Source organism: Zeugodacus cucurbitae, chromosome 4 (genome assembly GCF_028554725.1).
Source record: "Zeugodacus cucurbitae isolate PBARC_wt_2022May chromosome 4, idZeuCucr1.2, whole genome shotgun sequence".
Classification (NCBI taxonomy): Eukaryota; Metazoa; Arthropoda; class Insecta; order Diptera; family Tephritidae; genus Zeugodacus; species Zeugodacus cucurbitae.
The window spans coordinates 29,075,315-29,093,144 of record NC_071669.1 but is presented as its reverse complement, the minus strand read 5'-3'; the positions used below and the strand labels follow the sequence as shown (position 1 = coordinate 29,093,144).

The 17,830-nt window shown below is 37.3% G+C and overlaps 1 protein-coding gene and 1 long non-coding RNA gene across 7 annotated transcripts in view; one reads left to right on the top strand and one right to left on the bottom strand.

The window, feature by feature from the left end:
• Positions 1–1,639: 1,639 nt before the first annotated feature.
• On the bottom strand, positions 1,640–3,084 carry LOC128921616 (uncharacterized). 2 transcript variants are annotated; one of them, XR_008471048.1, is made up of 3 exons: positions 2,643–3,084; positions 2,278–2,585; positions 1,640–2,215 (listed from the first exon to the last, which is right to left on the bottom strand). It is a non-coding gene; the product is annotated as an uncharacterized LOC128921616 (long non-coding RNA). The 2 variants fall into 2 exon arrangements; XR_008471047.1 differs by having other exon boundaries at positions 1,642–2,215; positions 2,278–2,568.
• Positions 3,085–3,366: 282 nt separating this feature from the next.
• The window catches only part of LOC105218970 (protein MIX23), a 34,330-nt gene continuing 19,866 nt past the window's right edge, over positions 3,367–17,830 (top strand). For 4 of the 5 annotated variants that reach the window (XR_003752937.2, XR_852125.3, XM_011194867.3 and 1 more), the window contains exons 1-2: positions 3,367–3,556; positions 3,611–3,883. Coding sequence is in view for 3 of the 5 variants with exons in the window: in XM_011194867.3 (XP_011193169.1) it covers positions 3,515–3,556; positions 3,611–3,883 (315 nt within the window). In the remaining 2 variants the exon portion in view is untranslated. Of the gene's footprint in view, positions 3,557–3,610; positions 3,884–6,059; positions 6,316–17,830 lie in introns of those variants that run through there. The other variant, XM_054229716.1, reaches the window with a different exon arrangement.

Below are 17,830 nucleotides of genomic sequence, written 5' to 3'. Positions count from 1 at the left end.
ATAATCGATTTATTGTAAGACCGTGTTCATAAGCAATAATAATTTTTCAGATTATTGGCAGAATGTCTTTTGATGTCAACGAACGCAACCTTAAGGAGTAAATACACTTGCAGACTTGTCTGTACTACATGTCATGTATGGCATACCGTCGCATCGTGTAAAGTCTGGTCTGTACCACAAATTTGAGGTCTGCATGCAAGTATGCACAAAATTGAAATTTCATTTAAATTTTTCTGCTCGTCGTTGCGACGGGTAGCAAAGTGTATTGTGTGATACGCGGCCGATCTCATTCTTGCTTCATTTCTGCAGTGGAAGGTTGTGTACGCATCATGGCGCGACACGATATTTCGAAAATTTATGAAGCGATTTTGTTCAAATTTTGCACATTTCTTTGCAATAACATTATGTAGTTAATAAACTAAGGATTATATATATTTTTTATTACAAATGTTTTTTTGAGCCAAAATAAACCGAAAATTTTAGTTTTTTTTTTGTTAAAAATCTGTAAAAAATTTAAATTTTAATATAATTTTTTTCCTTCGATCATTAACTAGATTTATCTATTTACTGTCGAAATATCTTTGGTTTTTTGATTTTAATATTAAGTTATAATGTCCACGGGTACAGCCTTTTTTGGACACATGATCGAAGATGAAGTACCAACGGCTGAGTTTTCGAAATTTTTCAATCAAATTTTAAATAAAACAACCCTTAAAGGCATATGAAACTCCTACAGGTGAGAATTCAGTAAACTCTTTACAACTATGTTTGCACCAAAAGCGTTGCTTTCGTTTTTTTTTCTTTTCATTTTCAGCGCATCCCGAAATTACAAGCAGCGCCACAATTGCATCATCCGATGCCATAACGTCCGCTCACTTCAAAGATTGCAACGATATGATGTATGAACAACTTGTCGCATAAGTGTGCACTGAACTGACTTGCGACAAGTCTGCAAGTGTATTCACCGCTTTACAGGAAATTTGTGTTCAACAACTTGTCGAAATCGATAGCTTACCATCTAGCAAGTCAATTGACTTGTAAATATAATAAGTTACCACTATTAATAAAACCACAGTTTTGTTGGATTTTTCTACTAATTCATTAAGGCTAAAATTTATTTTGTAATGTCTAATTGATAAATTGTAAGTTATAAAATGTTAATTTATTAATATACGTCTTTTATTAGACCACTACAAGCTAATAGCTAAATCATGGATAAATAAAACGTATTTTGCTTATATCATATCTTAGCTTAAAAATGAATTGTGTTGGCAATGCGGGCCCAAACTCTCAGCTGAAATGTAATTTATTAAAAAAAACGGTTGAATGTATAAATCAAATTTCCTTTTGTTTACCGCTTTTCTATAATTTTCTGATCTTTTAAAGAATTTACAACCAATATCCGGGATGATCAAAATAAATAACGCTCTCAAGTCCGAATAAAAATGGGCGGAGCTGACATTTTTTTAGTACAGATAGGTATTAGTCTTAACTCAAATACGAATTGATAAAAATTTCAAAGTCCTTTGTATCCTGGATCATTAGTTACAGGGTGTTGCCTATAGACAATAATTAAATTATTAAAAATAAACTAAACACTTTTCTCATGACTAACTCTCTTATCTATATTTATTATATAGTTCAGTTTGTTTTAAAATAAAACAATTAATTTTATGTTTTTGAAAACTTTTGTATAATCATTTTAGTATAACTTTTTTTTCGCGAAACCGATTTTAACAATTCCACCTGCGAAGAACGCATACTGAATGAATACGTGCATAGCTCATAACATAAAATGTAACTGTATTGTTGCACAACACATAAGTCTACATAATTGAAAAACATTGGACATGAAAGTGATAAAGATAAAGTTTTTATTTGCCATTTTGCTCATCGATAGAATTAAAAATTGTAGTTTGTTTACATTTACATCTGTCAAAATAAGGTTTCAAGCTAGTGCGTACTACTATTTTTGTAAAAAACCTATTGTGAATGAAAAAACGCTAAACTGGCAATGCCTCTAGTTCAATATATAGGCTATGGTAACTAATGACAAGCCAACATAATTAAAGCTGTCATCGATAACTGCTAACTGTTATAGACAAGCCAACCGAACAAACTTTCCGGAATTTCATACGAACTGGCAGTACTGAAATCGAATTGTCTATAATTGATCGCACCGAACTCTTCTACCACCGTGCTTGTCTAACGTTTTCTGCAACAAAATTAAGCTTTATTAATGTTTTGATTCAATAAATTCAATACAAAAATGCTTACGATTTATCTTCGCCTGCCATTTGTGTATAACAATTTTTATTATTTTAACAGTAATTTGTCATCTGAGCGGTTCACAATAGTAAAATGGTTCTAAAATGTGTAAAACAAAACTTGGAAGCACTAAGCAAGCGGCGATAGCTTTTTCAATGAGGTATTCGCATACTCTCCTGCACGAATTCAACTAGATAACTTTGTTGTTGCTTTCATATGTAAAATTTTTGACAAGCGACCATCACCCAAAGATAGCGAGCAGAGAATTGACCAATCGATGGCAGCTTATGTTAGCTAAGTCTTCCATACAAAATAAGCTAATCGTTTAATTTGCTGGTCAAATAAAACACGTCTAATATGAACTATATACGTACCATTCGTAAGTTTTGCAACTATTTGTACGTATGCTGGCAATGTATATCTCAATGAGAGAGCTATTTTAGTCAAACGTATCAGTTTCCAAAATGATGGAAAAATTAGAGCAGTAACGCTGTCGTTACACGCGAAAGAGCTTGGTTTTAAGTTGATCATTCCAACTAATTATAAAAAAATACAGGAATTGAAAGCCATGACGTAGGTTGAAAAAACTTTGATATTCCATTATTGTTACAGAGTTGCCGTCGTCCAGAAAACTGCTTCCATTTATCGCCAAAATGGATTCATAGGTTTTTATTTTGAAATCAATCAGTAGCTACGTCGGAAGATTCATGTTCCATTAAATGCACTGTTTGTGTGCAATTTCGTAAAAGGGAATAATTCATTTATCAACTCTATTCGTCATTAATTTCAAAATTGTAATACTTGCAATATGAAAATTGGAGAACTCTGCACTCAGCTAATCACTACACGAAATTTTAAAATCAATGATGAATAACGTTGAAATAAGAGAATTATTCCATATTACGAAACAAAGCACTTAATGGAACATGAATCTTCCGATGTATCTACAGAATGACATAAAAATAAAGACTTATGAATCATTTTTGGCGAAAAATGGAAGCAGTTTTCTTGACGACGGCATCTCTGTAACAATTATTGAATATCAAGTTGCTTGCAGCTACGTCTTGGCTTTCAATTTATGTCATTTTTACAATAAATTCGTCTGATCAACTTGGAAGCAAACTCTTTCCCGTGTAACGGCCGTGTTAAACACATAATCGAAAAATTGTGGTTGGTGTAAACGTAGGTTTAAATTAAATGGGCCATAGTTCTTTTAATCGAAATCGAATTATCGTACTGTTTTGAAATGTCGGCCGGTGTGATATGCGAGGACTTTCTGGAGTTCCAGGTAATTTATTTTCAAGTACATAAAAATTTAATTTTTTATTAATTATTCTTGAAGGAGAGCATCAAAAAAATGCGTGCAATGGATGATAATATAATACATATGTTAAACACATCACTGCCAACCGAATCTTTTAAAGGTCAGGTTAATTGCGAGAAAGTGTGTACGAATTTATTTAACCAATTACAACAAGTCCATAATGCGCGGGAGAAAAAAATTAATGATTGTATTCTTTCATCTGCGGAAACGTTGAAGAAATTACGTGAGTTACGTGAGAATAACCGGGACAATGTCGAAATTGACAAGAAATTCAAATTGGAGCAGCGGAAGGTTAGTATAAAACGGGTTCCAGAGTGGGTACTTGGGGGGAAAATTACATCTAATTAGGGTAATATTATCAGAAATGTTTAGAATTCCGGATTTTGGCACGATTCTGATTTCTTTGCCGGTCGGGGTTTGACAACTTCGATGTAAATCGGGTATTGGGCGAAAGAGGAGAGGCCCTCCAGAGCAATTTTATATATAAATATTCTTGACTTATGTGGGCTGTTCACGGTAAGGTGGTTATCGGGTTATGTGATTATTAGATTAAAAATAACCTCTATGCTCCGTGAACATCCTATGTATGGTTATTTGCTTATTTTTACACAAACAGCTGTTCATTGTTTACAATTTTAGTTCAATGAAATTCCTACTTATAAAATGCCTAAACAAAGTTTAAAAAGCAAAAATCTAATATAAAATAAATTCTGCTGTTCAGGAAATGGACTTTATTGAAGGTATGTATGTGCTTATTAAATAATCGGAATTTTAAGGCATTTCTGTATTTCTGTAGACACTGAAATTGGAGTATAAATTAATGACAAAAAATGTATATTTATTTTGTACTTTATGATTCTTACTTACTTTGATGATTTTTGATAGTTTTAATGATTTTTGATGCTTTGTGATACTTTTCGAAGCTTTTTATTTCGGTTTTAATTTGCCGATTGTAAACAAAAAACAGCTGTTAATAGCAGATTTTCCAATAACAAAATCTAATTGGAAATGTCATTCGCTCACTTTTATTTATTTTTTGTGCTGCCATATAGTAAAATTCCAACGACTTTCTAACACTGGAAATAAGCGAACAACCACATAAACTGTAAACAAGGGCCCAGGTTGGTCAAAGTTGGTTATTTTGTCATACCGCATTTTGTTGTTGTTTACTTAATCACATAACCACATAACCCGATAACATCCTTATCGTGAACAGCCTAATAGTTTTTTAAATATTCGCCTTTAAAAGTTCAGTTTTTATACTCGCAACAAAGTTGATACGAGAGTATTATAGTTTTGTCCAGATAACGGTTGGTTGTAAGTCCTAAAACTAAAGGAGTTGGATATAGGGTTATATATATCAAAATGATCAGGGTGACGAGAAAAGTTCAAATCCGAATGTCTGTCTGTCCGTCCGTCCGTGCAAGCTGTAACTTGAGTAAAAATTAAGATATCTTAATGAAACTTGGAACACGTGTTCATTGGCACCATAAGAAGGTTAAGATCGAAAATGGGCGTAATCGGACCACTGCCACGCCCACAAAATGGCGAAAACCGAAAACATATAAAGTGCCATAACTAAGCTATAAATAAAGCTATGGAAGTAAAATTTGGTATGAAGGATCGCATTAGTAAGGGGCATATGTGGATGTAATTTTTTTGGGGAAGTGGGCGTGGGCCCTCCCCCTACTAAGTTTTTTGTACATATCTCGCAAACTACTAAAGGTATCCCTCCCATACAAAGGTTATGTTGAAAACTACTAAAAGTGGGTTAACTCAATAAAGAAAAACGCCAGAAACACTAAATTTCACATAAGAAATGGCAGATGGAAGCTGCACTCAGATTTTTTTACAAAATGGAAGATGGGCGTGGCATCGCCCACTTATGGGTCAAAAACCATATCTCAGGAACTACTCGACCGATTTCAATGAAACTTAGTTTGTAATAGTTTCTTTACATCCCAATGATATGTTGTGAAAATAGGCCAAATCGCTTCACAACCACGCCTACTTCCTATATACCAGAATTTTAAGACGATCTGAATCATTTACTTTACAATATATAAAGTAAGCACTAGTAAAGATATCGATGCAGAAATTTGCACAAATACTATGTTTATAGTATGGCAGCCCCATTCTAAAAATCACCGAAATCGGACCATAGGTTGTCAAGGCCCCATATATCGAACATGAGGACCTCGGTACTTCTAACCTAATATTAGGGTTTCCAACTTTCAATGGACTTTATACAATATATATGACGAATATGTGGGTCAAATTGTGTATTATATAATACTAGCTGACTCCGCAGTCGTTGCACTGCGTGAAATAATTTGTTTTGAAAACAAAGTTGAATTTGTATAGTGCTGGAAAACATTTATTTGCGATTTTTCTAAATAATTTTTCAATGCAACTCAGCATAATAAACAACATTTTTTGTTTTCTGTTCCGGTGCGTAAATGTACAGAGAAGATGGTTTTTCAACTCGTGAATGAAATTTATGCCACACACCTCCAGCGACTGTCTTTGAGACCTGTTGATTGTCATCCCAAATGCAAGTCTCGTTGGAAACTGAATACGTTTGAACTGAAATGGCAAATCGTTTGAACTCAAAGAAATTTGTGGAATCGAGCATTGTGCCCCTTGCAAGTCCCTTTAACTTTAATTCTTGCAACTATTACATTATTCGATAGCTGCTTGAAGATTGCGAAGCATAATAAATGACAAAGAATTTAGAAATTTCACTGGATAATTCACAGCTTCGTCTTCATTTTCAACATGATCGATCGATGTTTATGAACACAAATCTCCCGGAAGTTGACTTTAAGTCGTATAGATTAAATCATCGACATCGGTATTTTTGGAATTTAAAAATCTGCGTGCACTCAACCAATCGTAGTTACAATAAATTTGGATTGATATCAACCATTAGAAGTATTAACCGGGATTTGCCCAGTTCTTTACAGATCTTCTGAGGTGCTATCCGGTTGCAGGAACACACGCATATTCATGGTCAATCATATGGTTTTCGCGTGCCGCCACAAGTACGATGACTTAAGACATGCGTTCAATTCCTCCGCCGTTGTTGATTTCGAAATAACAGAATGTGTTTGTCAATAACAGTATCATTACGCCACCAAAGCGACGATTATTATTCCACAGATCTTTCATTGTTCTGTCAAGTGCTTCTAGAAAATTGCGCTCATCTCATAGATGTTTCATAGATTTGCATGTTTAACTGAAGCTACAATGTCTAATGTGCCGTTCTTCCAACTTCAAGTAGCGTTGCTGCAATTCCAGTAGATGCGAGAGCCAACGTAATGCCATTTTGAGATCGTATTGTTGCCAAAATCAATGATATCAGAATCAATCAGGATTCCCAGTTCCACCGTGCGTATCAAGAAATAAAAGTCCGCCATTTCCATCACACAACAGTCGGAAAATTCAGCCTCCATGACGAAACATCGCCAAACGGCCTGAGGCTGATCGACTTCGCTAGGGCCCGAAATATGGTTGTCTGTAGTACCAGATTCCAGCATAAAAAAATTCATCAAGCAACGTGGCTGTCCCCTGATCGAAACACGCGCAATCAAATCGATCACGTTGTGATAGACGGAAGACATGTCTCCAGTGTTTTAGACGTGCGTACGCTCCGAGGACCAAACATTGACTCGGACCATTATCTAGTAGCAGCAAAGATACGCACTCGCCTCTGTGCAGCAAAGAACGCCCGTCAACAAACACAAGGAAGGTTCGACGTCGAAAAGCTGCAATCACAACCGACAGCCGAACGATTTTCTACTCGACTTGCACTCCTGCTCTCTGAGAGCACTCATCAGCATCTCGATATAATGGAGCTGTGGAACGGCATCTCAAACTCATTGCATACCGCTGCAGCCGAAACAATTGGTCTCCGGCAACGCCAAAAAACCTGTTGGTACGATGAGAATTGTCGTTCCGCAGTGGAGAGAAAACAGACTGCCTACCTCGCAACGTTGCGATCGACCACAACACGTTCGGGGTGGGATAGATATCGAGAACTGAAGAGGGAATCGAGACGCATTTGCAGACGTAAAAAGAAAGAGGCCGAAATGCGTGAGTATGAAAAGCTTGAAAAGCTGGCCGACATGGGTAATGCTCGAAAATTTTATGAAAAGATGAGGCGATTAACAGAAGGTTTCAAAACCGGAGCATTATCATGTAGGGACCGAGAAGGTAATCTGGTAATGGATGTCCAGAGCACACTGGGATTATGGAGGGAACACTTCTCCGACCTGCTCAATGGCAGTGAAAGTACAACACCAGGAGATGGCGAACCCGATTCCCCAATCGATGACGATGGAATAGATGTTCCATTACCCGACCATGAAGAAATTCGAATAGCAATTACCCGCTTGAAGAACAACAAAGCGGCGGGGGCCGATGGATTACCGGCCGAGCTATTCAAATACGGCGGCGAAGAACTGATAAGGTGCATGCATCAGCTTCTTTGTAGAATATGGTCGGAAGAAAGCATGCCTGACGATTGGAATCTTAGTGTGCTCTTCCCAATCCATAAGAAGGGAGACCCCACAATCTGCGCCAACTACCGTGGTATAAGCCTCCTCAATATCGCATATAAGGTTTTGTCGAGCGTATTGTGTGAAAGACTAAAGCCCACCGTCAACGAACTGATTGGACCTTATCAGTGTGGCTTTAGACCTGGAAAATCCACAATGGACCAGATATTCACCATGCGCCAAATCTTGGAAAAGACCCGAGAGAGAAGAATCGATACTCACCATCTTTTTCGATTTTAAAGCTGCCTTCGAAACTAATACGGCTATGTAAGCTGACGTTGAGCAACACCAAAAGCTCCGTCAGGATCGGGAAGGACCCCTCCGAGCCGTTCGATACCAAACGAGGCTTCAGACAGGGTGACTCACTATCGTGCGACTTCTTCAATCTATTGCTGGAAAAAATAATACGAGCTGCAGAACTAAATAGAGAGGGTACAATCTTCTACAAGAGTGTACAGCTCCTGGCGTATGCCGATGATATTGATATCATCGGAAGCAACAACCGCGCCGTTTGTTCTGCGTTTTCCAGACTAGATAAAGAAGCGAAGCGTATGGGTCTGGTGGTGAATGAGGACAAGACGAAATATCTCCTGTCATCAAACAAACAGTCAGCGCACTCGCGTCTTGGCTCCCACGTCACTGTTGACAGTCATAACTTTGAAGTTGTAGATAATTTCGTTTATCTGGGAATCAGCATTAACAACACCAACAATGTCAGCCTTGAAATCCAACGCAGAATCACTCTTGCCAACAGGTGCTACTTTGGACTGAGTAGGCAATTGAAAAGTAAAGTCCTCTCTCGACGAACCAAGATCAAACTCTATAAGTCGCTCATTATTCCCGTCCTGATGTATGGCGCTGAAGCGTGGACGATGACAACATCCGATGAGACGACTCTTGGGGTTTTCGAGAGAAAGGTTCAGACGATGGAACGATGAGCTGTACGATTTATACGACGACATTGACATAGTTCAGCGAATAAAAAGACAGCGGCTACGCTGGCTAGGTCATGTTGTACGGATGGAAGAAAACACTCCAGCTCTGAAAGTATTCGATGCAGTACCCGCTGGAGGAAGCCGCGGAAGAGGACGACCTCCACTCCGGTGGAAAGGCCAAGTGCAAAGTGACCTGGCTTCACTTGGTGTTTCCAGTTGGCGCCAAAAAGCAAAAAGGAGGAATGAGTGGCGCGCTCTGGTGGATTCGGCTATAATCGCTTAAAGCGGTTCCTACGCCAAATATATATATATTTCCATCATGGACAGCCTTAATCAATTCATCATAGGTTGTCTTTTGCTGCTCATTACATAATGGAACATTTCTTTATACTTGTTCCAAAGTTATTCTGTCGTATGCACGATTCCAGTACATCTCTAATTTGACGATTTGGTGATGGCATATGAATTTCAATGCTTCATTGTAGATGTCACCGTTCATTTGCAATTCTGAATTCTCTGTTGTCACTTGCCAATTTCCGACTTTTCCGAATTGTTTTTTTTATAGATAGATTGAAAAAAAAATGTATGGAAAAAAGGCACTTTTTGGAATTTTACAATTTTCCGACTAAAGCTTGAAAGATCCACAACGAACAACCTTTGAACATTTCATCAATAATGGTCCAACCGTTCTCGATCCTTAGCGTATCTAATCTCGAACCGCTTTCGCAGCGCAAGGAACGGAAGCCCTCAAAGATAAATAATTTCCCCCATTTTTTACACATTTACCACTGTTTTTTCGCTCCTGATGCTATATAGCCTACAGCCTTACTCGATAAATGGACTATCCAACACAAAAAGAATTATTCAATTCGAACCAGTAGTTTCGGAGATTAGCGCGTTCAAACAAACAAACAAACTCTTCAGCTTTATAATATTAGTATAGATTAATAAAGTTAAATAAATAAATTGCGAGAGTATAAAATGTTCGGTTACACCCGAACTTAGCCCTTCCTTACTTGTTTCTATAAGTAACACATTGTATTTCACACACTTTAACGTGAATTTATTTTTGGTTATTGTAAATATAAACAAAATTGTGTAACAATTAAAAGGGAAAACTTTAGTATAGCATCCCATGATTTCGGGGCTAAAGTGTATATGTTTGGATAGAGGAGGTCCTCGAGATTAAGAATGTATATAATTATAGCCGCTGGAGACATTTCTCGCTATATATTGGATTTTTCATTTATATTTTGCACTTATTATACATTCACACTTCACTACTTTCTTTCCATATAATTATTTTATATAAATTATTTAGAAATTTGCTTTAAATAAGCATTTTAATTTTTATTCAAGTTTATCAATTCCGACGAAATATAAGCATTGTCATATCTAAAAAAATTTCAAATGAATCAAAATAAATATAAAGGAGGGATTTTGTCCCAAATTATATCTCGGGGTGTCCTAATAGTATGTTTACATATGAAAATAATCTCGTTCTAAGCTCGTTCAATAAGCTAACCGTTTACATATAGCCAAATGAGATAATCAACTGTCAAATGTTTTGCTTTTGTTGTTGTATCACACATATTTCTCTCGCTGTCGGCCTTTTTGTTTACATTTTCATTTGATATTTCTCCTCTTCTTCGCAAAATTATCGATAAACTACCGAAAATCTAGTTGTATAAAACGAGATAATTTTATAATCTCGGATTATCCAGAGAGGAATTTTGTATGGGGAAGCTCGTTTCTTAATTACAGATTATCGAGTTAAGCTCGTAAATGGAGATAATCTCGTTATATGTAAACATAGATAAGTCCCTTCGCGTATCACAATCACAACTTCTTTCGCATAGAACTACTTTTTGAATTGGCGGTCTTCGGCCGCGCTTCAAAAAAATAACCCTGGTCGATCCAACACCGGGGTTTATCAAAGTAAGAGAAATACTGAACTATTTTTCCTATCATCATAGGCTATATCCCTCCTTTATGTATATTTTGATTCATTTTACAAATATTTAGATATGGCAATGCTTATTTTTCATCAGCATGCAACCCTTTTATTATTGTGTGAATTGATAAAATTGAATAGAAATTAAAATGCTTATTTAAAGCAAAGTTCTAAATAATTTATATAAAATAATTATATGGAAAGAAAGTTGTGAAGTATGAATGTATAATAAATGCAAAATATAAATGAAAAATCTAATATATAGCGAGAAATTACGTGTTAAAATTTTACTATTTTCAAATGTTAAACGCGAATATCTCGAAAATTATAAGTTATAAGGCTATAATTATATATATTATTATTCTGGAGGATCTCCTCTACCCAACCATACCCACTTTATCCCCGAAATCGTGGGATGCTATACTAAGTCCCAGCCAATTAAAATGCTTATTTAAGCAAATATTAAACTAATTGATATAAAATAAATATGTTGAAACAATTTAGTGATGTGTATAATAAGTGCATTATATAAATTAAAAATTAACTAATAATCGAAAAATCGCTACAAAAATTGTGTGAAATTTTCAACTTAAAATGCAAATATCTCGAAAACTATAAGTTTCCGACAACAATTATATATACTCGTAATGTGGAGATTCTACTTTTTCCAACCATATCCATTTCCGCGTAGAATTCCTTTCTGCACTGGCGGCCTTCGGCAGCGCTTCACAATAAGTACCCAGGAGCCAAAACCGGGGGTGTCCGTAGGTTTTTCGCAAAGAACTCCTTCTGCACAGGTGGCCTTCGGCCGCGCTTCAAAAAAAGTAACCCTGGTCGAGCTAACACTAGTTTTAGCAACATAAGGGACTATCCTCGATATGATTTTTAAAAATTTATATTGTTAAATAGAAGAAAAGGAATTTTGGGAAAAAAGGGGAATTTATGGATGAATTTATATATATGGTATCTACAATGTGGTATTTCCGCATAATTGTAAACACATAAATCTTAGAAAAGAGATTTTTAAAATAAGTAATTTTTACTTAAAAAACTTTAAATAAATGTAAAATTTGAATTTAATTGAATGTTAGCAGTGTGATTTCAAATATTTGAAGTGAAAGAAGTGAGTAAAATGTGGTAAAGTATGTGAAATTTCTTGTTGAAATTTTTGATCTTTAAAGCCGAATATCTCTAAAAGAAGGTCTGCGGTACCTATATCCCTATATATTAAAAAAAAAAATAACCGCTATAATCCGATATTCATGTGCAAATATCTCATAAACGGTCCAATTAACATAAAAATGGCCTCAAATATTGGCGCCCCAGTTACTAAAATCTCCCCGAGTATTGTAACAACTATAAGTCGGTATATTTACTGCTGGCTTTTTGGCAGAGGAAAATGTCAAAAATAGCAAGTTACTGTCACAGCTAGAAAAAGTAAAGAAACGAAAAACTAGCAAAAATTAGCAGATAGACATTCGAGTGCTGTTTTTGGCAAGTACGTGGGCACGATTCCGATTACTTTTACTGTTGGGGTTGGACAACGAATTCCGCTATAAATGGGGTATCGGAAAGGGGAGGCTTTCCAGAGAAGGAATATATATAAAATTGGTGATCGGAATTATAGTTTGTGAAATATTTTTATTTAAATGCTTAATTTTTTTGATAAGTATTATAACACATGGTTGTTGTTGTTGTTGTTGTTGTTGTAGCGGTTATCTATCCCTGCCTGAAAAGAAGAGCATAAGTCTAGTTGTCGTCGAAATCATCTAACGGGAGGGCCAGGAAACGTGCTGTTTCGACTGGGTTGGACCAAAGGGAAAGGGGTGATAGATGAGTAGTGTTCATTGGTCATACAAAGAGGTGGTTAGAGTCATGCGGGGACTCGTTGCATGCGGGACATGTATTTTGTATGTCGGGGTTCAGTCTGGATAAGTAGGAGTTTAACCTGCTACAATATCCAGATCGAAGTTGCGCAAGGGTCACTCTGGTTTCACGTGGAAACTCGAGCTCTTCGTCTGCTATAGGTGGTGGTTTGGTTCCAAGGACGCCATTCAATGGAAGGTGTTAATAGCTCCACTGTGAATGACGTTTAGAGCGTGTCTAAAATTGTCTGCATCCACAGTCTGGTAGGTATATTGATTAAGTTCGTCGACGTGTTGTAGGAGCGATCTCTTGATGCACCTATGGGGCGGTTCTGCTTCCAGCAAGTGACTACATGATTTCTACGAAAACACCCAAGTAGAAACTGCTTGGTAAGCAGTTCATTATGCTCCTTAATAGGCAGCATAATGGCCTCACTATGAAGGTGTGTCATTGGTGACATCAAGAGACATCCTGTTGCTGTTCGGAGTGCAGTGTTCTGGCACGTCTGTAGCTTCTGCTGCTGTAATTTACGACCGGCCGACCGATAGCCTTGTAAGTGGCCAGCAACGTTTCTTTGTCTTTTCCCCAAGTGCTACCGGCTAGCGACTTCAGGCTTTTGTTGCGGCTCTGTACTTTAGTGACTATCGCAGTCGTGTGTGGAGTGAAGGAGTGCAGACTGTCAAATGTAACTCCCAAAATTTTGGGATTATTAACTGTCGGAATTGGTATGCCATCGACATGAATGTTAAGACTTAGTCTGTACTCCTTCGTCCAATTGGTAAAAAGGGTCGCCGTGGATTTAGTGGGTGCGAGTGCCAGGCTCCTCGCAGAGAAGAAGCGAGAAAGTTCGGGGAGGTAGCTGTTCACTTTCGAACACATGTCATCGATGCCAGTGCCCGACGTCATTATCGTACAATCATCTGCGTAGGAGGTAACGGAAATTCCCTCTGGTGGTTGAGGAAGTTTGGAGATATAGAAATTAAACAGTAACGGGAGAGGACAACGCCCTGTGGAACCCCTTGTTTAATTTTCCTAAGTTTTGATGTTTTACCTCGAAATAATACCGATGATTTTCGACCGCTCAGGTAGTTCATAATCCATCTCTTCAGCCCCGGAGAAAGTGTTGTTTGTTCCACGTCTTCTAGAAGCGTTGTTAGGTTGACCGTGTCAAAAGCTTTTGACAGGTCCAACGCTACTAGGACGGTTCTCTTACAGGGTGGTTTCTGATTTAGACCATGAACTATCTGGGCGTTTATGACGCTAAGTGCTGTGGTGGTACTATGCACTTTACGGAAGCCATGTTGATGTTTATCTAGGTTCAGGTGGTATGTGAGTGTCGGGAGCAGTAAGGCCTCAAGTGTCTTCACTACTGGGGAAAGGAGAGTTATCGGGCGATAGGACTCCCCTTGGTTGGCGGGTTTCCCAGGTTTCAGTAGTGGAACCACTCTTCCGATTTTCCACATATCAGGTATTTTAAGAGTGGTTAGCGACAGATTGAGTACCTTGGCGAGAAATTCTACTCCCGCTGAACCTAGGTGTTTTAACATTAAAGAATTTATTCCGTCAGGGCCAATGGCTTTGGAGGACTTGGTCTTCCTGATGACCTCCTGAACCTCCCCACTGGTGAAAACAAGTGGCGCGCCGTTGTTTCGCATTTTGCGCAACCGTCTGGTGACACGTCTTTTAGCCTTGTCAACCTGGGGGTGCAGTATGAATTGTCGGCTAAAATAGCGCGCGCACCTCTCCGGGTCCGAGGAGGCATGGCTACCGAATTGAATTTCAACTCGGTCGTCATGTTTCCTCGGGTTTGACAGGGATTTGACGGGTGACCAGAGCTTGCTCACGCCAGTGGAAAGATTACAGGACTTCAAGTGCTCTACCCATTTCGTCCGCTTATAGTTATTTACCAGTTGGCGAATCTCCAAACTGAGATCCCTTATGCGGGGATCACAGGGATCGACTGCCGCTTCAGCCGGGAAAATAGGGCGCATGTTAGCAATTCTTCCGGCTGGTATGAAACGAGCAGTAGCATCGGTGATCACCTTGCGGAATTGACATTCGCCAACGATTACGTCCGTAGGAATGGGAAGAGCGGCGAAGGCATTCTCGGTGAATTCCGTGAAGCCGTCCCAGTTAGCTTTATTAAAGTTAACATAGGTGCGGTTGTCCGCGGAATTAAAGTCAGGAGGTTTTTCAATCGAGATAATTATGGGCAGGTGGTCTGATGCAAGAGTTAGCTGCTGCATCATAATTCTCATAATTCTGGTGGGAGCTTCGTCATTCATTGTGCAGATTGTCGAATCGTCTATCTGTTCTGCCAGCACCATCCCTCTCCGATCATTTGACAGGCAAGAATGCCAAAGATCGTGGTGCGCGTTAAAGTCGCCAAGTACCAGTCGGTTTTCACCACGAAGTAGCGCACTAATATTCGGATGACTTATAACACATGGTATTTCAATATGTTTAATCCTGAGCCGATTAAACTCATTTTCATCACGAACATACATTATATCTAAGATTGTATGCTCATTTAATTTGGCTAAGAAATTTCATATATTAGCCGATTTATAAGCTATTAAGCCGAATTTTCGAAAATCCTATAATTAGCTATATGAGAGCTCGGGGAAGTTATGACCCGATTTTAACCATTTCTGATACAGAGAGACACTATTAGAAGTAAAAGTTTTTCTCTGAATTAAATTAAGATATCTGAGAGATTTACCGATATTTTCGGTGAAAAATTATTTTCGGTGAGTTGTTCAAATTCGATATCCGGGGTCTTGAAAAGTTTTAGTCCGATCTCGACAATTATTTCACAAGTGATGTCACGGATCATAAACAGTATTTATGTAAACTTTTATTTCGCTATCTTCATTGGTTCCTAATGTATATATATTATAAAGTGAAGGAATCAGATGGAATTTAAAATTGAGTTATATGGAAAGTTGTCGTAGTTGTAAACCGATTTCATCAATTTTCCACACGTGTCATCAGGGTGTCAAGAAAATGCTATATACCGAATTTCATTGAAATCTGTCGAGTAGTTACTGAGATATGGTTTTTGACTCATAAGTGTGAGATGCCACGCCCATTTTCCATTTTGTGAAAAAATATGAGTGCAGCTTCCATCTGCCATTTCTCTTAGTAATTTTCAACCTAACCTTTGTATGGGAGGTGGGCGTGGTTATTATCCGATTTCTTTCATTTTTGGACGGTATTAAGAAGTGAGATATGTACAAAAAAACTATTTGGGGGCGGGGCCACGACCACTTCCCAAAAAAAATTACATTCACATGTGCCCCTCCATAGTGCGATCCTTCATACCAAATTTTTCTATATCTAACTCGTTTAGTTTTGGGTGTTACAAACAACCGTAATGTGAACAAAACTATAGTATTCTCTTAGCAACTTTGTTGCGAGAGTATAAAAATGACCAACAGCGAGAGAAAGATGTGTAACACAACAACAAATACAACACATTTGACAATTGATAATCTCATTTGGCTATATGTAAACGGTTAGATTATTGAACGAGCTTAGAACGAGATTATTTTCATATGTATGTAAACATACTATAATACACATCACATTTTTCACTTCACATATTGAAAATTACACTGTTAACATTCAATTACATTAAAATTTTACATTTATTTAAGGCTTTTTAAGCAAAAAATACTTATTTTAAAAATCACTTAGCACTTTAATAGCTGAACATGTTTCTGTGTTTACAATTAGGTGGAAACCGAGCGTTGCCAATTCTTAGAAACCACATGTGAAGAATTTTGCAACACTGCGTTTTATTTATTTGCATACCATAATTCTTTTCTTAGAACTTTTTTCTGCGTCAAATATGTATATAAACAAGTAAGGAAGGGCTAAGTTCGGGTGTGAGCGAATATTTTATACTCTCGGAATTTGCTTATTTATTTTTATTAACAGCTGTCATCGATTGACTAAGCGTTATAGAGAAGCCAAAAGAACGCTAAGTGAAGAAACACTTAAATCTGCACAAAAATATTTTTTTTCTCTTTGTTTCCCTCTGCCTGTGCTAAAATGTCCTCTTAACAATGCGCAATAGTGCTGAACCATTTTCTTAGGTGGATAAATACTTAAATCTGCACAAAAATATTTTTGTTATCCCTTTGTTTCAAGCTGTGTCTATGTCTTACGTTTTATTTAATCAATTAAAATGTATTTCAAAGTAAAAACTACAAAAATATATATGTGTATTGCTATTTTTGTCTAAAATTTGTCCTTTGAGTCGTTTTTACCATTGTGAATAGTCTACATATGTAAAACAATTTGGCAGCACTCCGCAAGCGGCGATAGAATTTTTAATGAGGTATCCGCGTACTCTCCTGTACGACTTCAACTAGATAACTTTGTTGTTGCTTTCACATGTAAAATCGATTACAGCTAATATAATAGCCTAGACAGATGGCAGCACTAATTTGCATTAGCGGCGTTGATTTGCTTCAACTCGCGCATTTATCCATTTTAAAGCAAATTAGTAATGTACAAAAATACCGTGCATTTAGCTGAACTTGATGTATTTGCAATCGTCAAAACACTAATGCCTCATGAATTCACTACTTTTACGTTCAAACTCATCACAATTGGGTAAAGAAAGCTTGGAAAGAAGGATAAATCGTCGTTATTTCAATCTGTGTACGGTTTACTAGAGGAGACATTATAAGATTTTGTTCTAATTATTATGGCAGTGAAAATTAATTCATTCTCTGAATGCACAACAATCTGCTCCAACAAACAATCCAACGGTGAGAAAGATGAGTCATCGAAGCGCTCTGCCGATCAGCAGAAGCAGAACAAAACAGCAAGTGCACAACAACAAAACAGCAGATAATAGCAAGCAAGCAGGTACCAGCAAACGAGCTGACACCAAAGGGGAAAACAATGCAAG